This window comes from Scyliorhinus canicula, chromosome 16 (assembly GCF_902713615.1).
Source record: "Scyliorhinus canicula chromosome 16, sScyCan1.1, whole genome shotgun sequence".
NCBI classification, from domain to species: Eukaryota; Metazoa; Chordata; class Chondrichthyes; order Carcharhiniformes; family Scyliorhinidae; genus Scyliorhinus; species Scyliorhinus canicula.
This window is the reverse complement of record NC_052161.1, coordinates 31411865-31424961: the sequence shown is the minus strand read 5'-3', so window position 1 is coordinate 31424961 and position 13097 is coordinate 31411865. Positions and strand designations below refer to the sequence as shown.

Sequence of the window (13097 nt, the reverse complement as noted above, 5' to 3'; positions counted from 1 at the left end):
AAGTGGTCTCCTGTGGTATTGGTCACAGATAAAGTGGAAAGGAGATTTGATTGGGTAGAACTGATGAGTTGAATGGGAGACAGAAAGCTAAAGAGATGTTAATTGTATTTTAAAAGTAGAAAATAGTAAGGATCTGTATTGTCCAAAAAAATCATATGGTCAGCATCCCCACTTGGCCACACAATGAGCACACTTAAGCATTAAGCAAATTAGCAAAATATTACAGGCCCAAGTATTTTTTGAAATTTGGAAACCAAGTCAAAATACATGCATGATAATATCGTGGGTGTTTTAATGTTTGGAATAATATACTGAAGTTATTTAATTCATCTATGAGCACCATCACATGATCAATTTTTCTTCTACAGAAATTAGTTTAGTTCACATTGTAGAAAAATGACATTACTTGGAGACAATGCAAGTCTGTGAAACCATCTCAAATCAGCAGAAATTGTCACAAAACGAGTAACCAATGTGGACTAAAAGTAATTTGAAATTACGCAACTGTCTCCTGAATGCACACAGTGTTCTTTAATCCGAATAAACTTCTTTTCTGTGATTTTATGGTGATTAACTTTTAAAGAAAATACATTTAGTCTCACACTACCAATCTCGATTGGTTCAGTGATCCCTACTATCCACTCTCCGCCGAAAGTGTGTTCCAGCTCCTAACTGCCCAACAGTGTTAGTCAAAATAGGCAGGCTTGGGTTACTTGTCATAGGAGGCAAAGCATTCACCCAGAATATAATTGAGTCAATCTATGTTAGTGTAATGAAATCAGTGAGTGGGGCCATAAAGTCCTTGACTAAGTTTATTGAAGAGAATCGACTGGTGTCCTCTTTCACTGAAAATACAGAATTTAATAAATTGAAGCACTGCCTTGCTTCCAGCTGAATTCAGCTGGAGTTTAATGAAATTCTTCTGCTTTATATTGCAATGTACTCAGGCCAATGGAAACCACATTGAGAAAGTATTATTTATAATTTTAATAAGGTATTCATTTTTTTAAGAATAACAAAAGTAGAGCCTAGTTGGTGACAAGAGTTTACACAATGTAGCCCAGTTATGCTAGTTCTTTAGTTGCATCTCTTATTCACATTTTTGTTTTTGTAACAGCCCTGTTTTTGTTCATTTTGGATCTGTAATTGCCATTCCTCATTGCTAACTCTCACTTATTGAGCAGGCTGTCTCAAAAATTTCTGTTTATACAAATGCATTTCTCTTTCTTCTCACTGTCAATTATGTGACAAGAAGCATGAAAAGTCTAGTATCGAAAGAGGGGTTTCTTGGTTTTTGTTGGCTTTCATCCCACCTGGAAAAACATTCTAGTTATGAACCGTGTTTAATGATTATCATAAGCAGACTTTCAAGGCTTCTTAGGAAAATAAATGGCACATAGTTTGCCATTGGGTGATGATACAACTGATTTGAAAAAATGATAACTGTGCTAAAATGATCTTGAATTGTATTTGTATTATTGTCTTGCATTCATCCAACATCCACTATTGAATGAGCCACAATTTCCTCCAGATTAACATTTACAAAACAAAAATCATCATCTTCGGCCCCCAACAAAACTGGATCTTTCCTTCTGATTCCATTCTCCACTCCAGCCACTGTTTCAGGCTCGACCAGACTGTTCGTCCTGAGCCGAGTTTCCAATTTCCTCGCCATTGAACCTATGTTCTCTCCATTGAAAAGCCTGCCTACTTCCACTGCTATGGCACTTGCTCCATTTGGTGTTGAAGCTCTTCTATTTGTGCCTTTGACATCTCCAATGCTGCCCTGGCTGGTGTGTCACCCTCCACAGTGGACATAAGTTGATGCTGTATGACCGTAGCCATTGTTAAATTGACGCACATCACTCACTGTTCTGCCCAAAGAGGCGAATGATTTTGTAACTCCTGGCAAAGTTGGCAGCTTTAGTCAAAATGCCATCACATTGTACTTGAATCATGAAGTAGTCTATTTGAAGATGTGTCTGAGGAAAACCAATTCATGTTGGAATAAAACATACAAAATAAATTAAAAGTAAAAGAAAATGGCTCAATTGTACAAGAACTATTTTTAACAGCAGTTGAGAAATAACCAACTTTAAAGGGCCACCTTTGTACTGAACCCTGCTGTGTTTTCAGAGGATTACACTAATTCCTGTAGAAGAGTTTAAGCATGAATACAGTTATTCAACCTGAAAACTGAACACTACAGTTCTGTTGTAACTGTTTTAGGCAGTGCGCCACTTTCTCCTAACTATAAACTTTTAGGCGCCAAGAAGATAAAGTGGCCCTTTCTCCCCCCACCCCTCCCAAAATGGCAGTAACCTAAATCACAGATCCATGGAAAAGAATTTCAACATCAAAGCAGACTTTTAAAAGAATTAGATAAAACTATTTTATGAGTGATGATGACAAGTCAAAAGTTGCATTACTTTTTGTTAAAATAGAAACTGGAGGAAAAACATGAAATGCCCTCTAACTGAAAACAGGTTTAGTTAGTTGTAGTGAAATATAATTCTCCTGAAATTAAGTTGTAAATCAATATATACTGCATAATGTGATTGTGTTATGCTTGGAACGGACACTTTGTTAGTTCATTCAGGATTCAAATTCTTAACTGCTCTACTGCAAAATTTACCTGTTAACTTTTTAATTATATACAGAACAGTAAATACCAGGCCAGTAATTTGATCAGACTGTAGAAAACACTATAGCTGACCGTCCCCAGGGAAATTGCAGCCTTGAAGCCATTTCTATTGATTCACTATTTCTGAAACACATTTTTGGTCAGTATTTGGTATTGCAGATGCTGATACCCAATATGAAATATATAATTGATAATGCACAACTGCAAAATTATCAGAGTATGCAAAATACCCATTTTGGTTATGAATAAATAGCATTTCGAATATATTACTTTTACATTTTTTCACTGGTTTGATTACACTGCAATTTTAATTACAAAACTAATTTTTTTAAATTTAGAAGTCCATTTCATTTCACTTTGTTTTTTGCTTTGAAACTTGTGCCAAACTCTAATAAATAAGTAGATTTGCAAACGTAGCCAGCTCCTTTCTGGCAAAGGACCTGACTTGCGAGTACCAAAACCCATTTTGTCTCGGTAATTGGAATTTTGCCTCCAACTGCTATAGCTCCACATACCTCCCCTCACCCCCAACAGACATATCCCTGTAGCGCACTATTCCCGCCCACTCCCACATTCTGAACATGAAATCCAACCCCAGCCGGAACAAATTTATGATTGCCACACATTGGCACCCACAGTGACATTCTCTCCATCTTAAAATGTTGCCGGCACTGGTTGCACACTCTAAGATCACCACTAGACTTGGGGAGTACCAGGCCAGCGAGAACGGTGACAATAACAATGTCCTAAAACTCATCCCCCCTGCTCGAGGCCTCCTCCATCCTCCAACCGCCCTCACACCGACCATTGCCCCATCACCCTCCTGATCTTCGCCGCTCAATAATAATTCAACACGCACGGTAGCATCAACCCCACTCTCTGCCTATCCCTCTCCAAAAACGGACTCCTTATCCGGAGTTCCTTACCCACCCATATCAACGCCGAGATCATCTTATTTATCCTACCAAAAACGATTTAGGCACAAAAATCGGGAGGCTTTGAAAAACAAACAGGAACTTCTGCAGCACATTTGTTTTTACTGTCTGGACAATCCAGTCAATGAGAGCAGCAGGGCATCCAACCTCCTAAAGTCCTCCTTCACCCCCTCCACCAAGTTCGCCAAATTCAGCTTATGCAACTGGGCCCAATTATGTGTCACCCGTATCCCCAGGTGTCAGAAACTTGACCCAACTAGCCAAAACGTCAACTTCTCGAAGCTTTCCCTTCCACCTAAGTATTTACCGGGAACATCTCACTCTTTCCCACATTGAGCTTGTACCCCGAGAATGACCCAAACTCCGCCAATATCCCCATCATCCTGCCAACAGTGACTGCATTACCCCCCCCCCCCCCCCCAAAAAAGTCTTTCATCTGCCTATCTCCCTCTCAGCCGCTGTCACCTCATCTGCTGTGCAAACATACAGCTGGCTTTTTCCCCATACTCGTACATCACACTCTTGGCCCGCCGCAGCTTCACCACCTTCCCTGTAGACATCAGTTTATATTCTGTAACTTCCTCCTCTCCTTCAACAATCCCTCCTCAGGGGCCACCGTGTACTTCCAATCCACCTCCAAAATGGCCTCCACCAATAATGTCTTTTTGTCCACTCCACCTTACTGTGCGCCCTGAAATAACATAAACCTTCCCTGATCATCGCCTTCAGCAGTTCCCACAACACAGAGGTGGAGACCTCATCACTTATTGAGCTCCAGATAGTTAAGTACAGCCCCCGTATCTTTCTGCATACTCCCTTATGGACCAGCAGCCCCACATCCAACCTCCACTGCGGCCACTGGGAACCCCGCCTTTTCACACGCAGGTCCACAAGGTGTGGTGCTTAATCCGACACCACAATCGCCGAATATTTCGTCCCAACCACCCCCGCTAGCAAATTTTGTCCAGGACAAAAGAAAACACCAACATTTTAATGTACATCCAACACTGCTCCCAACGCTACGAGGGCTAAAAATACGAGGGCTAAAAGCACAAAAAAATGAAACAATGTGGCTAATATACACAAAAGCAAAACATTATACACTGATGCACACGTACAGTTCTCCATCCTCCATTAGTACAGCACCTCCATTTTGCTTGGTGGCATGGTGTCACACTGATTAGCATTGCTGTCTCACAGTGCCAGGCACCCGGGTTCAATTCCAGCCATGGGTGACTGTCTATGTGGAGTTTGCCCTTTCTTCCCGTGTCTGCGTGGGTTTCCTCCGCGTGCTCCGGTTTCCTCCCACAGTACAAAGATGTGCAGGTTTGGTGAATTGGTCATGCTAAATTGCCCCTTAGTGTTCGGTTTCGGAGTTATTTGGATAGGATGGAGAAGTGGGCTTGCTCTTTTAGAGGGTCGGTGCAGACTCGATGGGGTGGATGGCCACTTTCTGCACTGTAGGGAATTTTATGATTCACAAGGAATCGCCCCAAAATCCAATGTTCTCATAAGTCCGCCATTCTGTGGTCTCTTAAGAAAGTATTTGCCTCCTCCTGCATGTCAAAGTAGTGTTCCTGTCCCCCATACGTGACCCACAAACGAGCAGGGTATAACACCCTGAACTGCACCTTGTTCCTAAATAGGTTCCTCGACCCTATTGAACCCAGCCTGCCACTTGGACAGCTCTGCTCCCAAGTCCTGGTAGATGCGAACCTCATGTCCTCCCAGGTACACACCCTTGTCTCCTTCGCCCACCATAAGATCTTCTCTTTATCCAGGTAGCGATGTAGCGCACAATAATCCCCCTAGGCAGCTTTCCGCTTTCGGCTTCCTCCTCAGAGACCTGTGCGCCTGATCCACTTCAGAAGGTCAGTCAAAAAGCCCCTTCTCCACCATTTTCTCGAACATCCTAGCTACAAATTTTGAGGCCTGCGTTCCATCAATCTCTTCAGACAGACCTTTGATCCTGAGATTCTGCTTCCTTGAGCGATTCTCCAGGTCGTCCACCTTCTCTCTCAGTTTCTTCAGGACTCCACCATCATGAACTTCTGCCTCCAACGAGGCCAGCCGATCTTCATGATCAGCCATCGACTCTTCCACCTTCTGGAACGTCGCATTCTGCGTCTCCACTCCACTCTCTCCAGGTCAGCCCGAATCTGCCACCCTCGCCAAATCCTCAAGGCCGCCTTCCTTTGCTGCTGAAACTCGGCCGTCAGAAACCCCATCAGTTGCCCCGTTGATCATTGTGCGGCCAACGACGACCCAGATCTCTCTGCCATCTTTCCCACTGCTGCGCCACATGAGTCCTCTTAGCCTGACTGTGGAGCTTTGCTTGTGGCACTCCTCGTTTGGCAGGGTTGAGACATTCCCCGCCAAAGGAGAATCACTAGTTCTTTATTATTCTCACGTTTCTTTCACCAACAGCTACCCTGCAAAACGGGCAGAAGGGGCCAAAAATCCAATCTCAGGCAGGAGCCACCTTGTGTGCGACCACTTACTCCATGGCCATCACCAGAAGTCCTGGTTTAAGAACAATAAAGCTGACTTCTTTCTTTGTTAAACTCATTTTTGTATTAGTTGCTACGTTTACTTTTCCCATCCATTTCTCCTGATTTGATTCTTCCTGGCATCAACCAGGTGTTGTATCCTGTCAGAGATGGCAGGCATGGAACTTGCTTCAAATTCCCTATTAAAGCTGCTATTCATGGTGTATAAGTCACCATAGTCCCAGATGACCATAGGCTACTTTCGTTTTGAGTGGCGCTGACTGTGGAGATTTAACCTGAGAATCACTACACCTCAGGGGAGGAGCAAGGCAGGCCTTCATGAATAACCTCAGCTGGTACGGAAATTGAACCCACGCTGTTGGCCTTGCTCTGCATCACAGCCAACTGTCCAGCCAGCTGAGCGAGCTAAACCGCTCCTGTGGTGTATATGGCAAAGTTGAAGCGAGAATTGGCGAGGCGTTTTCAGGTTTTCCTTTAATCCCCGTGAAGCTAGCTGAACTTTAAAGCTCTACTTAGTTTGGGAATATTGGGTGTCATGAACCTTGTAAATTGTTTGCAGCATCGGGTTAAAGACAACACCTTTTCCTTAAAGTAAAAGCATAATTCACAGCAGCACAACATGAATAACAATGTTACCATTTATTTAACAATTATTTTCTTTTACCCTCTCATGCAGTGCCTAAACTGTTATATAGATTTTGTATATTTTAGCAATTCTGACAATTATTTTCATGCTTCATTTCATGTTTTAAAAAAATGATTCAGATCATCATTTAAGTTTTTCTTCCACTATATTTGTTTTCATTCATTGGAATAATTAGATCACTCAAAATATTACTGTGTAACTTATCTGTAGTGTTTCATTGCTGTTGTTTCTTAGGGTCAGTACCATCCATCTGACTTGCTGTGTCCAGAAACATATGTCTGGGTGCCGATTGAAAAGTGTCGGACAAAGTTGGACCAGTCTAAATATAGTCGCCTAAATGAGGACTCAAATGCAGGTACGTTACAGCCTAACAATCCTGTGATAAATCAAACTGCTGTGACTTATTAGCTAATTTCACTGCTGTAATACCTTATAAATGCATAGTACAATATAAACACTCCCTATGAAGGAATTTGGACCGATGTTCTGTTTGTCTGTGTGCATATAAATATTTTCTCTCCAAGAATTTTACAGTTGGTCTGGTTTATTTAAATGCTCTTAGTCTATGATAGCAGTGTGTCTTGCTGTTGGGCAACTGTTATTCCTTCATTTCTCCACCATCAATCTAGTTTTAATCGAGCAATTCAGTTGGAGAAATTCCATGTTATAGTGGTTAGTGCAATGTGTGAATTGCCATAAAACATCATCTAACTTGAGATAATAATAATCTTTTATTGTCACAAGTATGAAGTTACTGTGAAAAGCCCCGAGTCGCCACATTCCGACACCTGTTTGGGTCAGCCGGTATGGGAATTGAACCCGCACTGCTGGCCTTGTTCTGCATTACAACCAGCTGTCTAGCCCACTGAGCTTAACCGGCCCGGAACATGACAAAGGTGTGATGTCATAGCTGCAGCATGTGGGAGTTTCTGGACAGCTTCACAGGACAACTACAACTTCAGTGTCTGCAGCTCGAGGAACTCCAGCTCCGGGTTGTTACGCTGGAGTCTGAGCTGCAGACATTATGGGTCATCGAGGATGGACAAAGTTATCTGGACACTGGCCAGGATTTTCCCCATCCTGGGTGGTGGGCTAGGAAATGGGGAAAATAATATGGGGGGGCCTTGTTGGGACAGGTCCTTGTGCATTCCTGCCGTTGGGAGGTTTCCCTGCGGAAACATCTGCTGTGAAAGGGTCAATGGCCGACGTTAGCATAGTGGTTTGCACTATGGCTTCACAGTGCCGGGGTTCCAGGTTCGATTCCTTGTTTGGGTCACTGTCAGAGTGGAGTCTACATGTTCTCACCGTGTCTGTGGGTTTCCTCCGGTTTCCTCCCACAAGTCCCGAAAGACGTGCTATTAGGTAATTTGGACATTTTGAATTCTCCCTCAGTGAACCCAAATAGGTGCCGGAATGTGGCGACTGGTGGCTTTTCACAGTAACTTCATTGCAGCGTTAGTGTAAGCCTACTTGTGACAATAAATATTATTATTATCTTGTATGGAGTGGTGCGACTCCTGCCTCTTGAGATGGCTACCAGCTTGCTTCAGCAGCACCCACTTTTCCCAGTGGGCAGCCAAGGTTACAGAGTTGCCACCTCTCTGGGCCAGCAGCAAGTATCCCCTTTGGATGGTGAACATGAATGCATTCAAGTTAGGAAGTTTGCTGAGTTGGGTCCTGCTGCCAGCGAACCCACATTTGGTTCAGACATTGGTGACCCAAAGCCCATGGCAAAATTCAGAGACAGTCACATCCCTTGGGTTAAGTGGTACTTTAGAGGTGGTCGATGCTCAGGGACAAGAGGATGTGACTGAAAGTCAGGCAGGTATGTGGATTCAGGATGTTGTGATGACAGAGCCTCAGTCCTTGCCATTGCACAATGGTTGTGAGATGTTTGTTGGCTGCTTTGATGGAAACGAGGACTGCAGGCTAAATTGACCATAGTGAGGAGACCATTCAAGTGGGATTATCAAAATGTACTCGCGAAATAAAAGAAAGGCTTGTATTTACATGGTGTCCTTCATGGCCAAAGGACATCCTAAAGCGCTTTACAGCTAATAAAGTACTTTTGGGGTGAAGTCGCTGTTCTAATCTGGGAATGATAGCAACCAATTTGAACACAAAAAACAACAATGTGATAATGACCAGCTGATCTATTTTTGCAATGGTGATTGAGGGATAAATATTGATAGTACGCTAGGGATAACTCCCTTGCTCGTCTTCCAAATAGTGTCATGTGATCTTTTACATCAGCAGAAGGGGCCTCGGTTTAACATCTCATCTGAAACACCATCCCTGACAGTGCAACACATCCTCTGTACTGCACTGGAGTGTCTTCCAAGATATTTTTGCTCAAATCCTGAAATGGAACTTGGACCCAGAACCTTTTGACTCTGAGGCGAGATTGCTGCCAACTGAGCGATGATCGGTAACACGCTCAGGAGATTAGATGCTGCTCTTTGCAGCCGAGGCCAGGAGTCCTGAAGTCAGTCTGATACTAGGGCTCGGGATGTCCCCTCACTACTGGAGAAGAATTTGGTGGTAGAAGATCCAATAACCATGATCCTTGATTACCCAGGAACCAACAACATGGGTAGAACTAAGGTTCTGCAGAGCAAGTTTGAAGAACTGGGTTCTAAATCGATAGCCAAAGCTCAATGAAATAATCTCTAGATTATTACCTGAGTCACATGCAAATAGACAGAGGGTCATGCAGATTAAACACATGACTCATGAATGGTTTTAACCCTTGGAGCACTGGCACCTGCTCCTGGGGAAAGAGAGAACTTTCCATTGCGATGGGCTCTATTTAAACCAGGCTGGAATCAGTGTCCAGGCGAATTTCAGACAAATCATATAACTAGGCATGTGGATAAAGCTTTCAACTAAATGGGGTAGGGATGAAGGAAATTTTAAAAATGTAAAGTGCAAAGTCAAAACAGTAGAGCAGTGTAGCAATTTGAGTAAAGATGGACAGTGTGAGACAGGAGGGACAGAAAATTTAACAGTAATAGTTCATCAGTGAATAGGGTCCATGCAAAGAAGACTGGTAAAATTAAGGGTCCATTATCTAAATGCACAGAATACTTGTAATATGATGAACTAGCGGCACAATGGCACAATTAGAGCCAAATGTGTTTGATCTTTTTGCCATTACAGAGACTGGGGTTACAAGGTGACCAAGGATAAATATTCCAGGCTGTACACATTTTGAAAAGATAGCCAGAATAGAAAAAGATAAAGAGTAACCCTGATAGTAAAAGTTGGATTGAGGACAGTAGTAAGAAGGGAACTTTGCTCAAAAATTCATGAAGAAGAATCAATAGGGGTGGAGGTTATGAACAGCAAGAGTCAAAAAAACACTGGTAGAACTAGTTGATAGCCCCCATTGTAGTTACATTACTGGACAGAGCATTATGCAAGAGATATTTGGAACTTGTAGCAAAAGTGATATCATAGTCCTGGGGGATTTTGATCTTCATATATACTAGACAAATCAAATTGGCAAATGTGACCTGGAAGATCAGTTTGTAGCATGCATGAATAATCTTATAGTAAAAGATTCTCTGAGGAAAAAGCAATCATGATCCAATTGAATTTCGTATTAAATTTGAAAGCAATATGCTTGAGTCCAAAACAAGAATCCAATTACAGAGGTATGAGAGACGAGCTGGCTGAGGCTTATTGGGTAATAGACTAAAAGATATGGCAGTAAATAAACAGTGGGAAACGTTTAAAGAAATTATTCAAAATACATTCTATTAAAAGATAGAAACAGGCACGAAATATCCATCTGTGGCTTACATGAGAAGTTAAGGGTAGTGTTGGAGTAAACTAAGAGAATAATAATGTTACAAAGAATAGTAGTAAGCTTGAGGATTGGGCAAGTTCTAGAAATCAGCAAAGAGCACCAAAAAGTTGACCAAAAGGGAAAAAATAGAATATTAGAGTAAACTAGTCAGGAATTTAAAAAACAGATTTGCATGTGCGCGTAAGAACTTTTAGGAGTACATGAAAAGATGTAGAGAAACTAAGGTAAACGTTGGTTCCTTAGAAGCAGAGGCAAGAGAAATTACCAAGGGGAATGAGGAAACGGCAGAGCTGTTGAACAAATATTTTGCCTCCGTCTTCACAGTAGAAGCGACAGCCTGCATACCAGAAATCAAAGGTAACCAAGGGACCAATAGGTATGAGAAACCTAAAGTTATCAGCAGAGTAAAAGTATTAAAGAAATTTAAGGTACGAAAAACTGTCTAATGACACAAATCCTAGGGTTCTAAAAGAGGCAACTTCAAAGTTAGTTAATGCACTGGTATGATTTTCCTAGATTCGAGAATAGTCCCAGAGGATTAAAATAAGCAACTATTACAGTTCCTTTCAAGAAAAGGAGAGAAAACAGACAACTACAGTCAAGTTAGCCTAACAATGGTCATTGAGAAAATGCTGGAAACTATTGCATTTAGAAGAATTATGGTATAATCACAGAGTCAACATGGTTTTACAAATTCACTAGAGCTTTTGAGGATGTGAAAAAATATAGTAGATAAAGGGAATCCAGTACATCTAGTATACTTGGATTTTACAAGGCATTTGATAAGAGTGTCACATGTAAGGTTAGAACACAAGATAAACTCTCGTGGTATGTGAGGCGAGCTGGCTGAGCCTTATTTGGTTATAAACTAAAAGATATGGCAGTAAATAAACAATGGGAAACGTTTGAAGAAAGTATCCAAAATACACTCAGGAATATATTATGGATGAAGGATTAGTTCGTGGACAGGAAACAGAGTAGGAATAAGGGGGCAGGCAGTAACTAGTGGAGTGCCATGTGGATTGGTGCTGGAACCTGAGCTATTTACAGCTTATGTTAATAAAGTAGACAAGGAGACCAACAGTAATGCACCCAGATTTGTTGTCAATACAAAGCTAGGTGGGAATGTAAGCAGTGCAGAGGACCCAAAGTGACAGCAAAGGGAAATCAGCAGGTTAAGTGAGTGGGCACAAAATTGGCAAATGGAGCATGATGTGGGGAAGCATGAGGTTATTTGCTTTGTTTGTAACAGTTAATAAAAGGGTATTTTTTAAAAGGCGTGAATCTTTTACATGTTGATGTACATGAACAAAGAATACAGAAGGTTTGCAAGCCGACAAGCAATTGGGAAGTCAAATGGTATGTTTTCCTTTTATTACAAGGAGATTTGGGTATAGGAATAAGGAAACCATTGCTACAATTGTATAGTGCCTTGGTGAGGACACACCTGGACTACTACATAGATTTTTTTTAATAAATCTTTTTATTGGCATTTCCCATATTTATAAGCAATTGTATATATACACATCACATTTTTCTCGCTCGCACTAATTTCCTTTATTATACAGAGAGGTTTAGTTTGTCCTTCGTTTAACTGACCCTACGTGCATTTCGTCGCCCTCTGGATCGGTCTATGTTCTTCCCCCCTTCCCCATGGTTGATCTCCCCCCCCCCCCCCCCCCCCCCGCCCCCCGGCTTCGGCTATGCTTTTCTTTTATTTTCCGGACAGAATGGGAAAAAAAAGGGGGGGGGGTAGCCCCCACCTCATCTCTCGTGGTTTCCCCACCTTCCTGGAGAAATTCCGAGAGGTCAGCCAGCCAGTCTGCAGCTGTAGGTGGTGCTGTCGATCGCCAGCCGAGCAGGATTATCAGGCGTGCGATTAGGGAAGTGAAAGCAAGGGCGTTAGCCCCCTTCCCCATGTGTAACTCTGGCTGCTCCAATACCCCGAAGATTGCCACTATTGGGCATGGCTTCATCCTCACCCCCACAACCTTGGACATTGCCTCGGAGAAGGCTGTCCAGAACCCAGCAAGCTTGTGGCAAGCCCAAAACATGTGGGTGTGGTTGGCCGGGCCCTCTGGCACCGCTCACGTTTGTCCACCTCCAGGAGGAACCTGCTCATTTGGGTTCTGGTCAGGTGCGCTCTGGCACCACTTTGAGCTGCATTAGGCTTAGCCTTGCGCAGGAGGAGGTGGAGTTCACCCTGCTCAGTGCTTCGCTCCAGAGTCCCCATCCTACCTCTGTCCAGAGTTCGTCCTCCCATTTTTGTCTGGTCTCGTCCAGTGGAGTCCGGGCTCTGTTCAGTAGCTGTCCGTATATTTTCCCACATAGCCCCTTCTCGTTGCTTGTGCCTGTCAGCTCCTCTAGTAGTGTGGTTTCTGGGGCCCCGGGGTACCCTACTGTCTCTTTGCGGAGGGGGAGTTTTATTTGGAGGTGTCTCATTTCCTGTCCTTTTGCTAGCCTCCACTTCCTCGTCAGTTCGTCTAGTGTTGCCAGTCTGTGCCCTATGTAGAAGTCCCCGACAGTCAATGTGCCCCCGTCCCGCCTCCAT

The 13097-nt window shown here is 42.9% G+C and overlaps 1 protein-coding gene across 6 annotated transcripts in view; it reads left to right on the top strand.

The window, feature by feature from the left end:
* LOC119979283 (arginyl-tRNA--protein transferase 1) overlaps positions 1-13097 on the top strand; it is a 350309-nt gene that overhangs the window by 303131 nt on the left and 34081 nt on the right. For all 6 annotated transcript variants that reach the window (XM_038821318.1, XM_038821322.1, XM_038821321.1 and 3 more), the window contains one exon: positions 6970-7090. In XM_038821318.1, the coding sequence (XP_038677246.1) occupies positions 6970-7090 (121 nt within the window). The remainder of the gene's footprint in view (positions 1-6969; positions 7091-13097) is intronic.